At 46.0% G+C, this 21,610-nt stretch overlaps 2 protein-coding genes across 2 annotated transcripts; both read right to left on the bottom strand.

Annotated features, from left to right (window-relative positions):
* Positions 1-365: 365 nt before the first annotated feature.
* Positions 366-18,297, bottom strand: LOC110491196 (serine/threonine-protein kinase SIK2-like). The gene is made up of 12 exons (XM_036984399.1): positions 17,765-18,297; positions 17,268-17,444; positions 16,694-16,810; positions 16,045-16,108; positions 15,174-15,335; positions 12,819-12,943; positions 12,409-12,532; positions 10,985-11,220; positions 10,115-10,415; positions 2,380-2,721; positions 1,836-2,043; positions 366-1,602 (listed from the first exon to the last, which is right to left on the bottom strand). Exons 2-12 carry the CDS (start codon positions 17,412-17,414, stop codon positions 366-368), a joined length of 3,063 nt encoding a protein of 1,020 aa, XP_036840294.1. The 5' UTR covers positions 17,415-17,444; positions 17,765-18,297.
* Positions 18,298-19,279: 982 nt separating this feature from the next.
* LOC110491195 (phospholipid scramblase 2-like) lies at positions 19,280-20,516 on the bottom strand. Its single transcript, XM_021564541.2, has one exon. It carries the CDS (start codon positions 20,459-20,461, stop codon positions 19,451-19,453), a length of 1,011 nt encoding a protein of 336 aa, XP_021420216.2. The 5' UTR covers positions 20,462-20,516; the 3' UTR covers positions 19,280-19,450.
* Positions 20,517-21,610: the final 1,094 nt, after the last annotated feature.

The raw sequence follows: 21,610 nt of genomic DNA, 5'->3' as shown, positions 1-21,610 counted from the left end.
AGGAGTTATCAGCTAAGCCAGTGCTAGTAGGAAAAGAGAAGTGCAATGTCTTATTTAAGACAATGTTTGAAGAGGTAGAGTTTCAGTTGTTTTCGGAAAATGGGCAGGGACTCTGCTGTCCTAGCTTTAGGGGAAACTCAGGTTAAAACTCCACCAATGGACTCACAGTCCATCCTAAGTAGGTCCCACTGATGTCATCCTTCTTCATTAACGTCCACTGTTGCCAGAGCATCGTGGCATTGAGTCATTGGGGACATCAGTCTGAGGCCCAGTTCCACTTCTCCAGTCTCTCTCTCTGAGTCCTAATGTTAGCCTTGAGACCGTTGCTGTCCAACAGCTGCTAGGCCTGTAGTCCTGGGTGTTTCCTACGGTCCGTACGCAGGATCCATTCTCCCTACTGGGCATGGAGGCAGACGTGGCTGGCGCTGGAGCTGGGGCCGCCTGGAGGTCTGGGAGTGGGTATAGAGGTGGTGGTTGGCCCAAGGCCTTGGCTGAGGCTGGGGGTCAGAGTGGGAATACAGTAACTGAGGCTGAGACTGGGGGTCTGGGTAGTTGTGGGGGTGGGGTTGCTGTAGCTGAGACTGGGGGTCTGGGTGGTTGTGGGGGTGGGAGTGGGGTTGCTGTAGCTGAGACTGGGAGTCTGGGTGGTTGTGGGGTTGCTGTAGCTGAGACTGGGGGTCTGGGTAGTTGTGGGGGTGAGGCTGCAATAGCTGAGTCTTGAGGTCTGGGTGGTTGTGGGGGTGGATGTGGGGGTGTAGTAGTTGAGACCGGGGGTCTGGGTGGGGGTGTAGTTGTTGAGACAGGGGTTCCGGGTGGGGGTGCAGTAGCTTAGGCTGAGACTGGGGTTTCGGGTGGGGGAACTGGGGCTGAACAGGGAGGTGAGGAGCGTCAGAGAAGGGTGGGGTGTGGTTCTCAACCCGAGGAGAGCTGATATGGAGGTGGGTCTCCAAGAGGTGGCCAGCCGACGCCACCATGGCTGAAGAAGAGAAGGAGGAAGAGGAGGAGGAAGGGGATAAGTCTAGCGGTTGCTCTGAGCATAGAGATAGGTAGGATTGTGGTTGTGGATGTGTCTTTTGGTGTAGCTGTGAGTGCAGCTGTGAGTGTGGGTGTAGTTGTGGCTGTAGTTGTGGCTGTAGGTGTAGTTGTGAGTGTAGCTGTGAGTGTGGTTGTAGTTGTGGGTGTAGTTGTGACTGTGGGTGTAGTTGTGGCTGTGGGTATAGTTGTGGGTGTAGTTGTGGCTGTGGGTGTAGTTGTGGGTGTAGTTGTGAGTGTGGGTGTAGTTGTGAGTGTAGTTGTTGGTGTAGTTGTGTCTGTGGGTGTAGTTGTGAGTGTAGTTGTGGCTGTGGGTGTAGCTGTGAGTGTAGTTGTGGGTGTGGGTGTAGTTGTGGGTGTGGTGAGTGGTTCTGTTGAAGGGAGGGTGTGAGGAAGTCATGTGACAGTGTGTGTGTGGAGAACAGACCAATGGGAGGACGAGGAGGAGCGGGAACGTTAGGAGGGACGGGAGGAGACAGGAAGAGGTGTGGTGGCGGGGAGGAAGACGTGGGGTGGCGTGGAGGAAGAGGTGTGGTGGGGTGGAATTGGCACAGTGGAATCTGGATCACTCTGGGGGAAGACACAGAGAAGAGTCAGTAGAACAACAGGTGTCTAATATTTTAAAATACTTGGGGTGCACTTCATTTAGTTTGCTCCAATACAATGAAACCGGTTGCAGGTGCAACGTCCAAGACAAATCAAGCAAATGTTTAAAAGCTTTTGACAAATGTATTTAACCCACATCAAAATGTCTTGATAATAATTTGAGTCACAATGATAAGAAACAAAAGGGTCTGCCTCACTTCTGCTGCTGGAAGCCTTCCTCTGACAGTGGTGTGGTGGGGACACAGTGGGACAGGTCTCGCCCCCCCCAGGCAGGGGGGCAGGGTGCAGAGCCAGAGGCTGGGGGGGACCACCCGTTCCGGACCCCGGGGCTATTCATCTTGTTCAGTCCCAGCAGGCCCTTGGCGCCGGCCTCCATCCTCAACTTCTGGCGGAACACCCTCAGACCTGGAACAGAGGTCAAAGATCACGACATCATAAACCTTCATGAAAGCCACCAAGAATAGATCTATAACAATTTTTTTTATAACGGTTACAGAATGATGTTCATTTTAGAGAGCAGTTTGTATGTGCAAACTGACAGGTATCTTAATATCTTGTGGAGTTCCTCAAGGATCCATTCTAGGACCTTTGTCGTTTCTGATCTACATCAAAGATGATTAAAACCCAAGATATGTCTCCAATGTGTAACACAGGAGCTTATTACAGTATACATAAGAAGGTTTTCTTCTTTCCATCTGTCATACTTGATCTGTGCTTTAATTTTGAAGTGGTCGTCCATACCTTGTGTTAGAGCGCCGGTGTCCATGTCGGAGGCTCGGCGGCCCTCCTGGAAGCTGGGTACGGGGAGGCTATCCTGGGGAGGGGGCTGCAGGGTGGACGACAGGGCCAGATGACCGGTAGTGACCAGTAACTGATAGGGGCCGTCAACAGTGCTGGGCACGGTAGAGGACAGGGCCAGGGGGGACTCTGTGGGGCTATAGGTCCCAGGGCCATCCACAGTAGTGACAAGTACCATATAGGGGTCCTCAATTGGGCTGGACAGGCTGGGACTGGCAGAGAAGGAAGAGGAGGAAGAGGAGAAACTATCTGAGGAAGCTTGGTCGGATGAGTTTACCACAGCACCTGTAGATGAGGAGAGAGTAGGGAAATTTAGCCCTGTAACTTTGTGACAATGTGAAAGTGGGCTATGTATAGTGGTGTGTCTATAGTGGTGTGTGTATAGTGGTGTGTATAGTGGTGTGTGTATAGTGGTGTGTGTATAGTGGTGTGTGTATAGTGGTGTGTGTATAGTGGTGTGTCTATAGTGGTGTTTATAGTGATGTGTCTATAGTGGTGTGTCTATAGTGGTGTGTATAGTGGTGTGTGTATAGTGGTGTGTCTATAGTGGTGTTTCTAGTGATGTGTCTATAGTGGTGTGTCTATAGTGGTGTGTCTATAGTGGTGTTTCTAGTGGTGTGTCTATAGTGGTGTGTCTAGTGGTGTGTCTATAGTGGTGTGTCTATAGTGGTGTATCTATAGTGTTGTGTCTATAGGGGTGTGTGTATAGTGGTGTGCATATAGGTGTGTCTATAGTGGTATGTCTATAGTGGTGTGTCTATAGTGGTGTCTATAGTGGTGTGTCTATAGTGGTGTGTCTATAGGGGTGTGTGTATAGTGGTGTGCATATAGGTGTGTCTATAGTGGTATGTCTATAGTGGGGTGTCTATAGTGGTGTGTCTATAGTGGTGTGTCTATAGTGGTGTGTCTATAGTGGTGTGTCTATAGTGGTGTCTATAGTGGTGTGTCTATAGTGGTGTGTCTATAGTGGTGTCTATAGTGGTGTGTGTATAGTGGTGTGTCTATAGTGGTGTCTATAGTGGTGTCTATAGTGGTGTTTCTAGTGGTGTGTCTATAGTGATGTGTCTATAGTGGTGTGTCTATAGTGGTGTGTCTATAGTGGTGTCTATAGTGGTGTGTGTATAGTGGTGTGTCTATAGTGGTGTCTATAGTGGTGTGTCTCTAGTGGTGTTTCTAGTGGTGTGTCTATAGTGATGTGTCTATAGTGGTGTGTGTATAGTGGTGTGTCTATAGTGGTGTCTATAGTGGTGTGTCTCTAGTGGTGTGTCTATAGTGGTGTGTCTATAGTGGTGTGTCTATAGTGGTGTGTCTCTAGTGGTGTGTCTATAGTGGTGTGTCTATAGTGATGTGTCTATAGTGGTATGTCTATAGTGGTGTGAATTTTTTTATACATTTTATTTCACCTTATTTTAACCAGGTAGGCTAGTTGAGAACAAGTTCTCATTTACAACTGCGACCTGGGCAAGGTAAAACAAAGCAGTGCAACACAAACAACAACACAGAGTTACACATATATAATAAACAAAAGATACAGTCAATAATACAGTAGAAAAAAAGGTCTATATACGGTGAGTGCAAATGAGGTAAGATAAGGGAGGTAAGACAATAAAATAAGCCATAGTTGCAAAATAATTACAATATAGCAATTAAACACTGTGATAGATGTGCAGAAGATAAATGTGCAAGGAGAGATACTGGGGTGCAAAGAATAAAAATAACAGTGTGGGGATGAGGTAGTTGGATGGGCTGTTTACAGATGGGCTATGTACAGGTGCAGTGATCTGTGAGCTGCTCAGACAGCTGGTGCTTAAAGTTAGTAAGGGAGATATGAGTCTCCAGCTTCAGTGATTTTTGCAATTCGTTCCAGTCATTGGCAGTAGAGAACTGGAAGGAAAGGCGGCCAAAGTAGGAATTGGCGTCGGGAGTGACCAGTGAAATATACCTGCTGGAGCGCATGCTACGGGTGGGTGCTGCTATGGTGACCAGTGAGCTGAGATAAGGCGGGGATTTACCTAGCAAAGACTTATAGATGACCTGGAGCCAGTGGGTTTGACAACGAATATGAAGCGAGGGCCAGCCAACCAGAGTGTACAGGTCGCAGTGGTGGGTAGTATATGGGGCTTTGGTGACAAAACGGATGGCACTGTGATGGACTGCATACAATTTGCTGAGTAGAGTGTTGGAGGCTATTTTGTAAATTACATCAAAGTCAAGGATCGGTAGGATGGTCAGTTTTACGAGGGTATGTTTGGCAGCATGAGTGAAAGATGCTTTGTTGCAAAATAGGAAGCTGATTCTAGATTTAATTTTGGATTGGAGATGTTAAATGTGAATCTGGAAGGAGAGTTTACAGTCTAACCAGACACTTAGGTATTTTTAGATGTCCCCATATTCTAAATCAGAAGCGTCCAGTGTAGTGATGCTGGACGGGCGGGCAGATGCTGGTAGCAATCGGTTGAAGAGCATGCATTTACTTTTACTTGCATTTAAAAGCCGTTGGAGGCCACGGAAGGAGAGTTGAATGGCATTGAAGCTCATCTGGAGGTTAGTTAACACAGTGTCCAAAGAAGGGCCAGAAGAATACAGAACGGTATCGTCTGCGTAGAGGTGGATCAGAGAATAACCAGCAGCAAGAGTGACATCATTGATGTATACAGAGAAAATAGTCGGCCCAAGAATTGAACCCTGTGGCATCCCCATAGAGACTGCCAGAGGTCCGGACAACAGGCCCTCCGATTTGACACACTGAATTCTGTCTAAGAAGTAGTTGGTGAACCAGGCGATCCAGTCATTTGAGTCTGCCGATAAGAATGTGGTGATTGACAGTGTCGAAAGCCTTGGCCAGGTCGATGAACACAGCTGCACAGTATGGTCTCTTATTGATAGAGGTTATGATATCGTTTAGGACCGTGAACGTGGCTGAGGTGCACCCATGACCAGCTCGGAAACCAGATTGCATAGCGGAGAAGGTACAGTGGGATTCGAAATGGTCAGTAATCTGTTTGTTAACTTGGCTTTCGAAGACCTTAGAAATGGAGGGTAGAATAGATATAGGTCTGTAGCAGTTTGGGTCTACAGTGTCTCCCCCTTTGAAAAGGGGGATGACCGTGGCAGCTATCCAATCTTTGGGGATCTCAGACGATACGAAAGAGAGGTTGAACAGGCTATTAATAGGGGTTGCAATAAGTTCGGTCTCTAATTTTAGAAAGAGAGGGTCCAGATTGTCTAGTCCTGCTGATTTGTAGGGGTCCAGATTTTGCAGCTCTTTCAGAACATCAGCTATCTGGATTTGGGTGAAGGAGAAATGGGGGAGGCTTGGGCAAGTTGCTGTGGGGGGTAAAGGGCTGTTGACCAGGGTAGGGGTGTCCAGATGGAAAGCATGGCCAGCCGTAAAAAAATGCTTATTGAAATTCTCAATTATCGTGGATTTATCAGTGGTGACAGTGTTTCCTAGCCTCAGTGCAGTGGGCAGCTGGGAGGAGGTGCTCTTATTCTCCATGGACTTTACAGTGTCCCAGAACTTTTTGGAGTTTGTGTTGCAGGAAGCAAATTTCTGTTTGAAAAAGCTAGCCTTTGCTTTCCTAATTGCCTGTGTATATTGGTTCCTAACTTCCCTGAAAAGGTGCATATCACAGGGGCTATTCGATTCTAATTCGGTACGCCACAGGATGTTTTTGTGCTGGTCAAGGGCAGTCAGCTCTGGAGTGAACCACGGGCTATATCTGTTCCGGGTTCTACATTTTTTTAATGGGGCATGCTTATTTAAGATTGTGAGGAAAGCATTTTTCGAGGATAACCAGGCATCTTCTACTGACGGAATGAGATCGATATCCTTCCAGGATACCCGGGCCAGGTCGATAAGAAAGGCCTGCTCGCTCAAGTGTTTTAGGGAGCGTTTGACAGTGATGAGGGGTGGTCGTTTGACCGCAGACCCATTACGAATGCAAGCAATGAGGCAGTGATCGCTGAGATCCTGGTTGAAGACAGCAGAGGTGTATTTGGAGAGCAGGTCGAGAGCAGGCCTGTGTTTACGGATTTGGGTTTATACCTGGTAGGTTCATTGATAATTTGTGTGAGATTGAGGGCATCAAGCTTAGATTGTAGGATGGCTGAGGTGTTAAGCATGTCCCAGTTTAGGTCACCTAACAGCATGAGCTCTGAAGATAGATGGGGGGCAATCAATTCACATATGGTGTCCAGGGCACAGGTGGGGGCAGAAGGTGGTCTATAGCAAGCGGCAACGGTGAGAGTTGTCTCTGGAAAGGTGAATTTTTAAAAGTAGAATCTCAAATTGTTTGGGCACAGACCTGGATAGTAAAACAGAACTCTGCAGGCTATCTCTGCAGTAGATTGCAACTTTTGGCAGTTCTATCTTGTCAGAAAATGTTATAATGTTATATAGTTAGGGATGGAAATTTCAGGATTTTTGGTGGCCTTCCTGGAGCCAGGCACTGCAGGGCCTGGATTAACTTCTACATCACCAGAGGAGCGGAGGAGGAGTAGGATAAGGGTACGGCTAAGTCTATAAGAACTGGTCGTCTAGTACGTTCGGAACAGAGAGTAAAAGAAGCAGGTTTCTGGGCGTGGTAGAATAGATGCAATGCATAATGTACAGACAAAGGTATGGTAGGATGTGAGTACAGTGGAGGTAAACCTAGGCATAGAGTGACAATGAGAGAGATATTGTCTCTAGAGACATCAATTAAACCAGGTGAGGTCACCGCATGTGTGGGAGAGGGTTAGCTGAGGCATATTGAGCAGGGCTGGAGGCTCTACAGTGAAATAAGACAATAATCACTAACCAAAACAGAAATGGACAAGGCATATAGAATTAGGGAGAGGCATGCGTAGCCGAGTGATCACTGAGTCCAGTGAGTAGCTGGGCAGGCTGGAGACACGGCGATTCAGACAGCTAGCGGGCCGGGGCAAGCAGGCTAGCAGAAGGGCCTTAGAGGGACGTCGCAAAGGAAGAAGTCAGTTGTAGCCCCTTTGTGCTCTAGACAGCTAGCGGGCCGCGGCTAGCAGATGGGCATTCAGGAGACATCGCGATGGGGGAGCAAGTTGAAAAACCCCCTCGGGCGGATTACGTTGGTAGTCCAGTCGTGATTGATAGGAGGGGCTCCGTATCGGCAATAAAAATGGTCCAGGCCAATTGGCAAAACAGGTATTGTAGCCCAAGGAGTGGACCTCTTCAGCTAGCCGGCGAGATGGGCCTAGCATAGACTCGCTCGAGGCTAATTGGTGCTTGCTTCGGGACAGAGACGTTAGCCAGGAGAAGCCAATCGGATAGCAGCTGGCTAGCTGCGATGACCCAGGTGAAGAGGTTCAGCGCTTGCGGTAGGAATCCGGGGATATGGAGAATAAGAAGTCCGATACGATAAGCTCTGGGTTGAATCGCGTTGTGCAGACTGGCAGGAATTATCTGGGCTAAAGGTTAGCTGATGACCACTAGCAGTGGCTAGCTGGCTACTAGCTAGTAGCTAGTTAGCTGGCTAGCTTCTGCTGGGGGTTCCGCTTCTGAAGTAAAGAAAATAGCAGATCCATACCACATTGGGTGAGGCGGGTTGCAGGAGAGTATGATTAAAGTTGGGGTTAAGAATTTCAAATTTATATATATATATATATGCGAAGAAAAAAAGATATAAAAATATATATACACGGGACATGACAAGATGAAGACAAAAGACGCCGGTCTGCTATGCCATCTTGGATTCTATGTGGTGTGTCTATAGTGGTGTGTATAGTGGTGTGTATAGTGGTGTGTCTACAGTGGTGTGTATAGTGGTGTGTCTAAAGTGATGTGTATAGTGGTGTGTATAGTGGTGTGTGTAGTGGTGTGTATAGTGTTGTGTGTATAGTGATGTGTGTATAGTGGTGTGTGTATAGTGATGTGTCTATAGTGGTGTGTAAGCTTCAATGCCATACAACTCTCCTTCCGTGGCCTCCAATTGCTCTTAAATACAAGTAAAACTAAATGCATGCTCTTCAACCGATCGCTACCTGCACCTACCCGCCTGTCCAACATCACTACTCTGGACGGCTCTGACTTAGAATACGTGGACAACTACAAATACTTAGGTGTCTGGTTAGACTGTAAACTCTCCTTCCAGACCCATATCAAACATCTCCAATCCAAAGTTAAATCTAGAATTGGCTTCCTATTTTGCAACAAAGCATCCTTCACTCATGCTGCCAAACATACCCTTGTAAAACTGACCATCCTACCAATCCTCGACTTTGGCGATGTAATTTACAAAATAGCCTCCAATACCCTACTCAACAAATTGGATGCAGTCTATCACAGTGCAATCCGTTTTGTCACCAAAGCCCCATATACTACCCACCATTGCGACCTGTACGCTCTCGTTGGCTGGCCCTCGCTTCATATTCGTCGCCAAACCCACTGGCTCCATGTCATCTACAAGACCCTGCTAGGTAAAGTTCCCCCTTATCTCAGCTCGCTGGTCACCATAGCATCTCCCACCTGTAGCACACGCTCCAGCAGGTATATCTCTCTAGTCACCCCCAAAACCAATTCTTTCTTTGGCCGCCTCTCTTTCCAGTTCTCTGCTGCCAATGACTGGAACGAACTACAAAAATCTCTGAAACTGGAAACACTTATCTCCCTCACTAGCTTTAAGCACCAACTGTCAGAGCAGCTCACAGATTACTGCACCTGTACATAGCCCACCTATAATTTAGCCCTATCAACTACCTCTTTCCCAACTGTATTTAATTTATTTATTTATTTTGCTCCTTTGCACCCCATTATTTTTATTTCTACTTTGCACATTCTTCCACTGCAGATCGACCATTCCAGTGTTTTACTTGCTATATTGTATTTACCTTGCCACCAAGGCCTTTTTTGCCTTTACCTCCCTTCTCACCTCATTTGCTCACATTGTATATAGACTTGTTTATACTTTATTATTGACTGTATGTTTGTTTTACTCCATGTGTAACTCTGTGTTGTTGTATCTGTCGAACTGCTTTGCTTTATCTTGGCCAGGTCGCAATTGTAAATGAGAACTTGTTCTCAACTTGCCTACCTGGTTAAATAAAGGTAAAATAAAATAAAAATAAAATATAGTGGTGTGTGTATAGTGGTGTGTGTATAGTGGTGTGTATAGTGGTGTGTATATAGTGGTGTGTATAGTGGTGTGTCTATAGTGGTGTGTATAGTGGAATGTATATAGTGGTGTGTATAGTGGTGTGTATAGTGTTGTGTGTATAGTGATGTGTATAGTGGTGTGTATAGTGGTGTGTGTAGTGGTGTGTGTAGTGTTGTGTGTATAGTGATGTGTCTATAGTGGTGTGTGTATAGTGGTGTGTCTATAGTGGTGTGTATAGTGGAATGTATATAGTGGTGTGTATAGTGGTGTGTATAGTGGTGTGTATAGTGCTGTGTGTATAGTGGTGTGTATGGTGGTGTCTATAGTGGTGTCTATAGTGGTGTGTATAATGGTGTATATAGTGGTGTGTCTATAGTGGTGTATACAGTGGTGTGTCTGTAGTGGTGTGTCTAGTGGTGTGTATATTGGTGTATGTCTAGTGGTGTGTGTATAGTGGTGTGTGTATAGTGGTGTGTGTACCTCATGCAAATGTTTGTATCTAAATGAAGATAGTTCAGATTTGTGCGTGTGCATGTGCATGTGCATGTGTGTGTCTCAGTACTCACAAGATGGGCTGCACTGCTGGAGGCTGGCAGAGACCTCGGCCAGAGTGTGTCTGTGGGAGGGGTCTAAGGAGAGGGTTGCTGCCCCTCCCTCCTCTTGCAGCTCCCCTTCCTGTGGCTCCTCCCCCTGGTTTCCATGGTGATCCTGATCACTAATGCAGGTCGGTAGCAGAGTGTCGTGGTCAGGGTTGGGGGTCACCTTTTCGGTGCCCTGGGGCAGTCTGAGGGAGCGGAGCTCTTTCACCTTCTCCAGCATGAGACGGTAGATAGCAGAGAAGTGGTTGTAGCTGCTGCTCTGAAGAGACTATAGAGAGAGAGAGAGAGAGAGAGAGAGATAGAGAGAGAGAGAGAGAGAGAGAGAGAGAGAGAGAGAGAGAGAGAGAGAGAGAGAGAGAGTGGGAGAGGAAGAGAGAGAAAGCGAGAGAGAGGAAGAGCGAGAGAGATGGAGAGAGGGAGCGAGAGAGATGGAGAGAGAGAGAGGGAGAGAGAGAGAGAGAGGGGAGAGAGAGAGAGGGAGAGAGAGAGAGAGGGGAGAGAGAGAGAGAGAGAGAGAGAGAGAGAGAGAGAGGGGGAGAGAGAGAGAGAGAGGAAGAGAGAGACAGCGAGAGAGAGGGAGAGAGAGGTAGAGCGAGAGAGATGGAGAGAGGGAGAGAGATAGAGAGAGAGGGAGAGAGAGAGAGAGAGAGAGAGAGAGAGAGAGAGAGAGAGAGGGGGAGAGAGAGGGAGAGAGAGAGAGAGAGAGAGAGAGAGAGAGAGGGGGAGAGAGAGGGAGAGAGAGAGAGAGAGAGAGCTATTGAAATTACAGTAGAAAATGTAGCTACACAGATATGGAGTTACACATAGGACTGGTTTCTTAGTATTTCTCCCACTCACCTCAATGGTCCTCTGCCGGTCGATGCCCAGGGTCTGCATGAGGCCAAGTACTGGCTCGCTGTAATTCTCCACCAGACAGGGCTCTGCATCAGGGGCAGGGGTCGGCTGGGGCGTCTCTGGAGGGGCTGCCGTGGCCGGGGGGTCCGACTTCATCCAGCGGTGCTTCTTGATCCGGGCCACCGTGATCCGTTTGGCCGGTTCAATTACTAACATCCTCCGCACCAGGTTCTCACAGTCTGATGGTATGGAGGGAGATAAGGGACAAAATGAAGAGGGTTTCAGAACCAGTTGAGGTCACTGTTGTAGTTCGATTGGTTTTAGTGTTCTATGACCTAAGGAAAAGTTTTGTTGGTGGTGACAACAGCAGTGCTTGGTTGATGTAACACAACATGGATTTATAACATCTATAATCATATCTAACGTTGTCTGTGAATGGGTCCGAAATGGCACCCTATTATCAAGGGCTGGGAATTGCCAGGGACCTCACAATGCAATATTATCACCATACGATATGTATTGAGAGTTGATGTACCAAACATATTGCTCACTATATGTCTGCTGCAGAGAGACAAGCGAGAACGAATATGAGATTTGATCAGTCATGGAAATAAAAATGCTGAAAACATGTTGGCTCACTATTTAAAAAGAAGATGGAGAATAAGCTATAGGAGGAAAAATACCAGAGTTTTGGCACAGCTACAGTGAACTAGCACTAGCTAACGCTACCTAGCAACAACAAACAAAATATATACAGTACTAGTCAAAAGGTTGGACAAACCTACTAATTCAAGGGTTTTTCCTTATTTTTCTTATTTTCTACATTGTAAAATAATAGTGAAGACATCAAAACTATGAAATAACACATGGACTTGGTATTTTAACAAGCAGGGCTATCTTCTGTTTACCACCCCTACCTTGTCACAACACAACTGATTGGCTCAAACGCATTAAGGAAAGAAATTCCACAAATTAACAAGGCACACCTGATAATTGAAATGCATTCCAGGTAACTACCTCATGAAGCTGGTTGAGAGAATGTCAGGAGTGTGAAAAGCTGTCATCAAAAGGGTGGCTACTTTTAAGAATCTAAAACACTTTTTTGGTTACTACATTCTACAGGGTAGAAAATAGTCAAAAATAAAGAAAAATCCTTGAATGAGTGGATGTGTCCAAACTTTTGACTTGTATTGTATATATACCTTTTTTTTTTATCGATACTTGGAGTCAAAGTATCGATATAATATCTTCCAAAATAATATTGCGATATGTAACTGTATTGATTTTCGACCCGATCACTACTCTAATCTATACACAGCACTAACGTATTGCACTACTACAGAGTAGCATACAAAATAGGGAATAGGGTGCGGTTTCAGCCTTGTGCCGTGAGAATCTGTCATGTCACCAGTCCTGCAGGACAGTACCTTGGGACATGTAGAAGGGGATTCTGAAGCGGCCCTCCCGGACCCTCTGTCTGAGCGCGGGGAGGGAGGGGCCGTCAAAGGGCAGGACGCCACACACCAACACGTACAGCACCACGCCCAGACTCTGAACACCAAAAGAGGGGGGCGAGATGAGCACCACAGTCCTGCTACTCCCTACTACTATTAGTACTACTGTCACTACCAGATAAAGATATAGAATTCATGATGAATCATCTCTGCACCACAATAACCACCTATAAGGTTATTACAGTACAAGAGGGATTCTGAGCTCTGAAAACATAGAACCTTCATCTGCACTTTCATTCCCATGACATTCCAATGGGTTAAAGAGAAATAATCAACCCAAAGCAAGAGAATAGGAGAGAAACCATCCCTTCCTGGTCCCTTACCCAGATGTCTAGAGGAGGCCCCTCGTACTCAATCCCCTCAAACACCTCTGGAGCGGCGTAGGGCGGGGACCCACACCAGGTGGACAGAAATTGTCCTTCACTGAAGAAGTTCCCAAAACCAAAGTCTACAGGGAGGGAGAGGAAAAAGTCCATTAATATCAGAGGATACTATCCCTAAAGCCAGGGCTGTTCAATCCTGGAAAGCCTAAATATTTATGTTTTTCATCCTCTCCTTCTAATCATGGACTGATTCAGACCTGGGATACCAGGTGAGTGCAATTAACTACCAGGTAGAAGCGAAAAACAGAGATGTTTTGGCCCACTAGGACTGGAATTGAAAAGCCCTGCCTAAAGCCCTTGTGAATCCTCTGGAACATTCTCATTCATATCATAGGACACATATGCACATGACAAGGGACACCATAACAACCATACTGTAGGTGAATAATTGTGTCATGACGTTGGCCTGGGGGTAGGTTTATGACAGTCATAAATACCTCTTCCCACCTTTTTCCTCTCTCTACCCTACTGATGTGAAATTTGAAATTCCCTTGGTTAACATAGAGATTCTGGGAACATCAGAAGGTGGGGGGAAATTAACTAAATTCTGGTAATCCGACCAATTGAACATATGCGGTGGTACTTAATGAATATGATGTCAGTTCGGTTGTCCTCTGGGACATTCTCATCAATGATAGGATGACATAAACTCTACAGTGGAAAGTCTGCACATTGTAGTTATCAGAGTCACATGGAATTGTTGCTCAATTTAAATGTTTGAATATACAATTATTGGTGAAGAGATTAAATGTAATTTTAGCTTCCAAATGAGATATTTGGGTTTTCATAAGGTTAGGGCTCTGCTCAATCAGTGGCCCGCCCCTGTGAAGAGACATGGGTTATAAAACTTTTCAAACACACCCTTCTCGCTCCACAATATAAAGCCTTGACGAAAATGTAACCTCCTGTTCCAATTACATGAGGTTTGCAGCCTCTGCGTTAAAAGGACTAACATGTCAACTACAGAACTAAGCCAACCTCAGCGTGAGCTTTGGTTGCGAATGGTATGAACTTTGAACTCTTATTCACTACAGAAGTGATACCTCCTAGCCGTTGAGTTAGCCACAGCAGCTGCAAACGTGGGCTAGGAAAGAACAGACAGAGTATCCCTTCTACCTCACAACGACATTACTACAACTTATCCAATTGACCACCAGAGACATTCTTCAAAGGACAAAGTACTCAGTTTGGCAACCCAGCCTTCCATCTACTACCAACCTACTGAAGCACAGCTCAGAGTAAATATTCATTGCATTTTCTTTTTCCAAATGGGCGGTAATTTAGAATGCATAAGATACTGTATTTACGATAGCACAGCTTCTTCCCTTTGTCCCTCAGTCTTCCCGCTCTTTCACTCAAACCCAGCCCCTTTTCTTTTGTGTAACCAGCTGTCATATCTGTTCTGCCCGCTAAGGACATTTTCCTTTATGACGTAATTTGTAATCAAGGTATGATTCATTCTGTGTATATGTAATTCTGTGTGATTAATTAGGTATTTAGTAAATAAATAATTAAACCCAATTTTGTATTGCTGATCCAACTTGTTAGCCAGGGTTTGTGAAGATAACCAAGAATTTATAACTTTCAGATGAGACTGAATTAAGGTGACGATTAATATTGACTGCTATTGATGTCAAATATTACTAGGTCTTTAAGAGTTTATTCGGAAGATAACAGCTCTATAAATATTATTTAGTGGTGCCCCGACTCTCTAGTTAATTACATTTACATGATTAGCTCAATCAGGTAATATTAATTACGGAGAAAGGATTTTATAGAATAGCATGTCATATCACTTAATCCAGCATAGCCAAAGACACGACAATTGTTTACATTTTTTAAACCACCACCTTTAATAGAATCTAATAAAATATTATATAATATACAGTGCATTCGGAAATTATTCAGACCCCTTCACTTTTTCCACATTTTGTTATGTTACAGCCTTATTCTAAAATTGATAAAATACATTTCCCCCTCATCAATCTACACACAATACCGCATAATGACAAAGTGAAAACAGGTTTTTAGAAATGTTTGCAAATGTATTACAAATAAACAATAGATATACCTTATTTACATTTTGGATTGATGAGGGTAAAAACGATTATATCAATTTTAGAATAAGGCTATAATGTAACAAAATGTGGAAAAAGTCAAGGGGTCTGAATACTTTCCGAATGCACTGTAGCTTAATTACTAACTAAAGCAATTATATTTGGCCTGTTTTTTAAATATCCATCTTTCTGTGATTCAAGGTTGATTGATTTCAGAGCCTCTCCTTTCTGCCTGTACCTGCTACTTTGATGTCCATGTTGGAGTCCAGCAGAAGGTTCTCAGCCTTCAGGTCTCTGTGGACGATGTGGTTGCTGTGGCAGTAGTCCACCGCTGACAGGATCTGACAGAACTTCCTGCGAGCCTCACTCTCACTCAGCCGCCCCGATGACAACAAGTAGTCTACAGAGGGTGGGATATAGGGAGAGGGGATAGAGGGTGGGTGGATGGGAGAGGAGGGGATAGAGGATGGGAAGATGGAAGAGGAGGGGATAGAGGATGGGATGTAGGGAGAGGAGGGGATAGAGGATGGGATGTAGGGAGAGGAGGGGATAGAGGGTGGGAGGATGGGAGAGGAGGGGATAGAGGATGGGATGTAGGGAGAGGAGGGGATAGAGGGTGGGAGGATGGGAGAGGAGGGGATAGAGGATGGGATGTAGGGAGAGGAAGGGATAGAGGGTGGGTGGATGGGAGAGGAGGGGATAGAGGGTGGAAGGATGGGAGAGGAGGGGATAGAGGATGGGATGTAGGGAGAGGAGGGGATAGAGGGTGGAAGGATGGGAGAGGAGGAGATAGAGGGTGGGATGTAGGGAGAGGATGGGATAGAGGGTGGAAGGATGGGAGAGGAGGGGATAGAGGATGAGATGTAGGGAGAGGAGGGGATAGAGGATGGGATGTAGGGAGAGGAGGGGACAGAGGGTGGGAGGATGGGAGAGGAGGGGATAGAGGGTGAATAATGAGGAATGTAATTGATTGGTTGGTTCAGATTGTTTGATTGAATCATTGTAAATAATGAGTGATCAAGTACACATGTGCACACACACAAACACACTGTTCTAAGAGATTGCACCAAGCATCATGGACACCTCTAAAGCGACACCCTTCCACTTACCAAACATCTCTCCGTTCCTGGCATACTCCATCACCATGTACAACATGTCCTTAGTTTCCATGACCTGCAAGACACAAGAGAGGCACACTCACTGATAAATACAACTTAAATATACATTTCCCATGTCATTATTACATGTAAGCCTGTGGAAGAGTGTGCCCAAAGCGTAATGCGAGAATATGACAGCAGGGACCATATTAGAATGCTTAAAAACCATTACAAAAAACAAGTTAAAGATTCTCTGTTTTAAGAAATATTTTCTTTGAGACCATATTGGAAGTAGGGGTGGGTTGACGGGGTCGTCATTTTCCATTCTGAAAATCCCCATGTGACTCATAGAGCTGGGGGTGGCTGGGCTGAGGGCTGGGAAACATACACTTAACCCCTATTACAAGATAAACAACCTGACCTTTCAAAATCTTCCATGTAGAGAATGAGAGAGAGGGGGCAGAGAGAGAGAGAGAGAGAGAGAGAGAGAGAGAGAGAGAGAGAAAGAGAGAGAAAGTAGTTCCACAACTCTATCCTCTACCTGACAGAGCTTGATAATGTGCGGATGGTTGAGGAGCTACTTGATAGAGCTTTATAATGTGAGGATGGTTGAGGAGCTACTTGATAGAGCTTGATAATATGAGGATGGTTGAGGAGTTACCTGATAGAGCTTGATAATGTGCGGATGGTTGAGGAGCTTCATCACCTCGACCTCTCTGTAGATCTTCTTCAGGTCAGAGGGCTCCAGTCTCTTTTTATCAATGATTTTAATGGCCACCTGTGTGTACAGAAAGCAGATAGTTAATTTCAAAATGGCACCCTAACCCCTATACAGTGCACTACTTTTGACCAAAGCCCTGGACCCTGTTCAAAAGTAGTGCACTGTGAATATACAGGGAATAATGTGCCACTTCAGGCGCTGCCAAGGTCCCATTCCAGCCCGGTCACATATACTAGACGTAATATAGTAAATGTAAATCCGGGGACACTCAAATTAGTAGGATATGATACTTTGGGATTTTGTCAAAGAGGCTCTTTATCCACTTCCCCAGAGTCAGGTGAACTTGTCGATTCCATTTGTATGTCTCTGTGTCCAGTATGAAGTAAGAGGTCATTTTGAGAGCCAATGCTAACTATCATTAACACAATGACTGGAAGAGGTGGAGTTGAATATTGGAGGTTAATGGTGTAGGGAATACATGTTTCATATGCATTATGCATGCGTAATTACGCACCTGGGTTTTTGTGACTTTGTGACAAGCCAGTTTAACTACAGCGAAGTTTCCCTTCCCCAGCGTCCTGATGATCTCGTAGAAACCGACCTGAACCGGTCCCCCGGGGCATGGCTGGCTCAGGGGAGAGCCATCGGATAAAACCACCATGGTGCAGAGGCACCCAGTGACTGGATAAACCTATTGTCCATTTCCCAGGATTAGAGTACCGTTATTAGGCCACTCCCGTAAACACAACTGGGAGAACATATTTTGTCAATATATAGGCTGCATATAGTAGGAAAGAAAAAATATACAATTGTGATATTAAATCTAGTAGTCCTAGGCTATAAATCTCACCACCTTCCAAAAAGTGTAATTCCATTTAACTATGTATGTGAGGAAAGACTATAGCCTACGTAACAGCGTAAGACAAACATATATCCTTTAGCCAACAAGTATTGAAATAAAAACAGACCATATCTTATTATTAATTTGCAAAACAAAATCATGTAATTTACCTTCACAGAAACTCTCCAGTTCAGTACATCCACCTATGTTGTTGGAATCCTCCGCCGTTCTAGAACAGTGTGCGCATCCAGGCTACTTCCCTAACTGCGCACAGACGATTTGTTCCTCATATTTTGTTAACGGGGGATAAATCTGGTATGCAATAATCCACACAACCTCTGTAACTCAAACTCGGCTGGAAATCTTCTCCTGCCATACTGAACTAAAACACACTTAATTAACGTCAAGCTTGCGTCAGAGTTGCCGAGCAACTGTCCCGCGCGCTTCTCGTGGAGCGGGAAAGGTAGCTTGGAGCTGGACACGGTGACGCCAAAGTGGTCTTCACGAGGTTTGCACTATGAATAGGCTGTAGCAGCCGCTCAGCGTACAGTAACGCCAAACAATAACACTGAGCAGCAACGTCTCTTTATTGAATTAGACCATCAACGCTTCTAGTAGACTAGAGGCTCACTAGTCTCCTCCCTATAAGCAGTTTAACGAACAGGCATACCGTTAAGTGGGTCATGATGACCAATGTGGTGATGACTCATGAGCCAAGGCTAACATTGTTCAACTCAATTTGCGACACTCAGCAGCCTGATATTTTGTTGGATTCTAGCCACCATTTAGTTGCTATGTCAATGTTGCATTGAGCTTGTATGATGCAACATACGTTGTATTGTCCATTTGCATTGGAATTGTACTGTATATATGACAGAAAATGAAATACACAAATTCAATACACTATAATATAATGGAATTCAATACAAAGTAAACACACAGTGACATGTATAACCTACTGTCTGGCCATGTAATGTAAATTGTGTCCTATGTCCCACTATTCAATAGGATGGTGGCTGTTAGGATGACGCTTGCCCTGCTTCTGTTGTTACGGAACCCACAGGACCTTGTAGTTTGTAGTCGTTTTGTTGTTACTGAACCCCGAACCATTTAGCCTTCAAGTTGTTTTGTTGTTACTAAACCCCGGGTCCTTAGAGCCTTGTAGTTGTTTTGTTGATGCTGAACCCCGGGACCTTGTAGTTTGTAGTCATTTTGTTGTTACTGAACCCCAAAATATTTAGCCTTGGAGTTGTTTTGTTGTTACTGAACCCCGGGTCCTTAGAGCCTTGTAGTTGTTTTGTTGTTACTGAACCCCGGGACCTTCGAGCCTTGTAGTTGTTTTGTTGTTACTGAACCCCGAACCATTTAGCCTTCAAGTTGTTTTGTTGTTACTGAACCCAGGGTCCTTAGAGCCTTGTAGTTGTTTTGTTGTTACTGAACCCCGGGTCCTTAGAGCCTTGTAGTTGTTTTGTTGATGCTGAACCCCGGGTCCTTAGAGCCTTGTAGTTGTTTTGTTGATGCTGAACCCCGGGGACCTTGTAGTTTGTAGTCATTTTGTTGTTACTGAACCCCAAAATATTTAGCCTTGGAGTTGTTTTGTTGTTACTGAACCCCGGGTCCTTAGAGCCTTGTAGTTGTTTTGTTGTTACTGAACCCCGGGACCTTGTAGCCTTGTAGTTGTTTTGTTGATGCTGAGAAGTAGGAAGTTGTTTAAGATGGAGAATAACACTGGGGAGAGGACCGTTAGATATACACAATGAGAGGGATTTGGAGTTGTTGATTTTGACATGCAACTTTATTGTAGGTCTAATGTAATTTTGATGCCGTGGGTTCCGTAGTCGGCACAGAGTAAAAGTTCAATGTTTCTTGTCTCCTTTCCTTTCCTCAAAATACAGGAAATCGATCAGGAAGCAGGCTCCCAGCAGCACAGCCTTCATCTTCACATCCAGGTCCATTGGGAACACGATCCCAAAATGATCCGCGTCCGTGTAGACTTCGCGCAGGAAGCCGGACCACTGCTTACCGATGTGCCCTATCAACATTGAGTCATCCAGAGTCTTCACCTCAAATGTGACGTCTCTGCAACAACTACAGAAAAACAGCGGCCCTTTGATCCTCAGCTGAGGCTGTCTCCTCTCGTTCAGCACAGTGAGTTTGGGCAGGAACGGGTGACACTCCTGCACCACATACCCTATGGGAATACCGGGGGGACTCTGCACCTCCAGGTCTTGCAGGCAGCAGGGGAAGCAGCAGTAGCTGCACGCAAGAGGGCGCGTCAGGGTCAACACCTCCTGCCCCAGGTTGTCCTGGATGTGAAAGGTGAAAGGTCGGCTGGGGCCAAAGCACTGTAGGGTGCAGCAGTTGTTCTCCTCTTCCGCCAGAAACACGTGTTGCCCGATGCTGTTCTTCACATTGTAGGAATTTCTAACCTCCCAACCCAGCAGTTCGGCCAGATGAAAAGTCTGATGGACGAGAAGCTGGTCCACATGAATCAGGTATTCCAGTCCTGGGGGGCAGCCGGTGGGTCGGAGATCAGGCGGAGGGGCAGGCATCATCGCAGGGACCGGAGGGGGCACGTAGCCTGGGGGTACTGGCGGGATTCCGGGGTTCGTGGGCGCAGGGTAGACAGCATTAGGGTGTCCGAAAGGGGCAGGCATCATCGCAGGGACCGGAGGGGGCACGTAGCCTGGGGGTACTGGCGGGATTCCGGGGTTCGTGGGCGCGGGGTAGACAGCATTAGGGTGTCCGAAAGGGGCAGGCATCATCGGAGGAGCGGAAGGGGTCACGTATCCAGGGGGTGGGAACCCAGGGTTTGTGGGAGCTGGGTAGACAGCATTGAGTGGTCCGAGAGAGGCAGACATCATCATATGAACCGGTGGGGCTGATGGTGTCAGGTAGCTTGGGGGTGGTGGCACCACGGTGGGCGCTGGGTACACAGCATTGTGACCAGGCGGAACCTCTTTGGAGTAAGCTGGGGGTAACCGTCCTGAGTCGGTGTCGCCATGTCCTTTGGAGGCCATTGAAACGATGCACTTCCACGTTCTACAAGATCAAAACAAGACATCAAAAAGGTTCTTCCTTATTTTTTAACTACAAAAACCAAGTTACACCGTTATAGCTTCACATGCTCTGACACATACATTTTCTACACGTTAGCAAGGTATTGGAAACACATCTCTTCTGAGTGTGAGCAAGTTCCTGTTGCTTCTTGAGAGGATTTGCAAATGACTATTATTAGCAGAGATCCTAAAGCGGACTCAGTCCAGCCCAGTCTTTTAGCCCTCTCATCTTGAGTGTACAGTAACACTTCAGAGATCCTAAAGCGGACACAGTCCAGCCCAGTCTTTTAGCCCTCTCATCTTGAGTGTACAGTAACACTTCAGAGATCCTAAAGCGGACTCAGTCCAGCCCAGTCTTTTAGCCCTCTCATCTTGAGTGTACAGTAACACTTCAGAGATCCTAAAGCGGACACAGTCCAGCCCAGTCTTTTAGCCCTCTCATCTTGAGTGTACAGTAACACTTCAGAGATCCTAAAGCGGACTCAGTCCAGCCCAGTCTTTTAGCCCTCTCATCTTGAGTGTACAGTAACACTTCAGAGATCCAACCATGTTGGGAATGGAGGTCAAGCAGAATATGGAAATGTTTTGTAACTTTGAAATGGACTGTAAACTCAACAGACTGAGGCTTGACTGTATGTGTTCAGAGACTTACTTGCTTCAATTACCCTACAGCCTGGTGGACACGTGCCGAGTCAGCTTACTCAGTGTCACCCCCCTCAGACACTGAAAGGCTTATCCACTTTAGGTGGCTCCTAATGACCAGGCCAATCTCTACGTCATAATCTGTTTATCTGGAAGTCGGAGGCTCAGTTGGTAGAGCATAGTGCTTGCAGCACCAGGGTTGTGGGTTCGATTCCCACGGGGGACCAGTATGAAACGATATGCCTGTACTGTAAGTGGCTGTGGATAAGAGCGTCTGCTAAACGACTGACATGTAAACGTAGCCGGAGTTAGGGA

Source organism: Oncorhynchus mykiss, chromosome 7 (assembly GCF_013265735.2).
Source record: "Oncorhynchus mykiss isolate Arlee chromosome 7, USDA_OmykA_1.1, whole genome shotgun sequence".
NCBI classification, from domain to species: domain Eukaryota; kingdom Metazoa; phylum Chordata; class Actinopteri; order Salmoniformes; family Salmonidae; genus Oncorhynchus; species Oncorhynchus mykiss.
The sequence above is the reverse complement of the archived record's forward strand: the minus strand, read 5'-3'. Positions and strand labels throughout refer to the sequence as shown.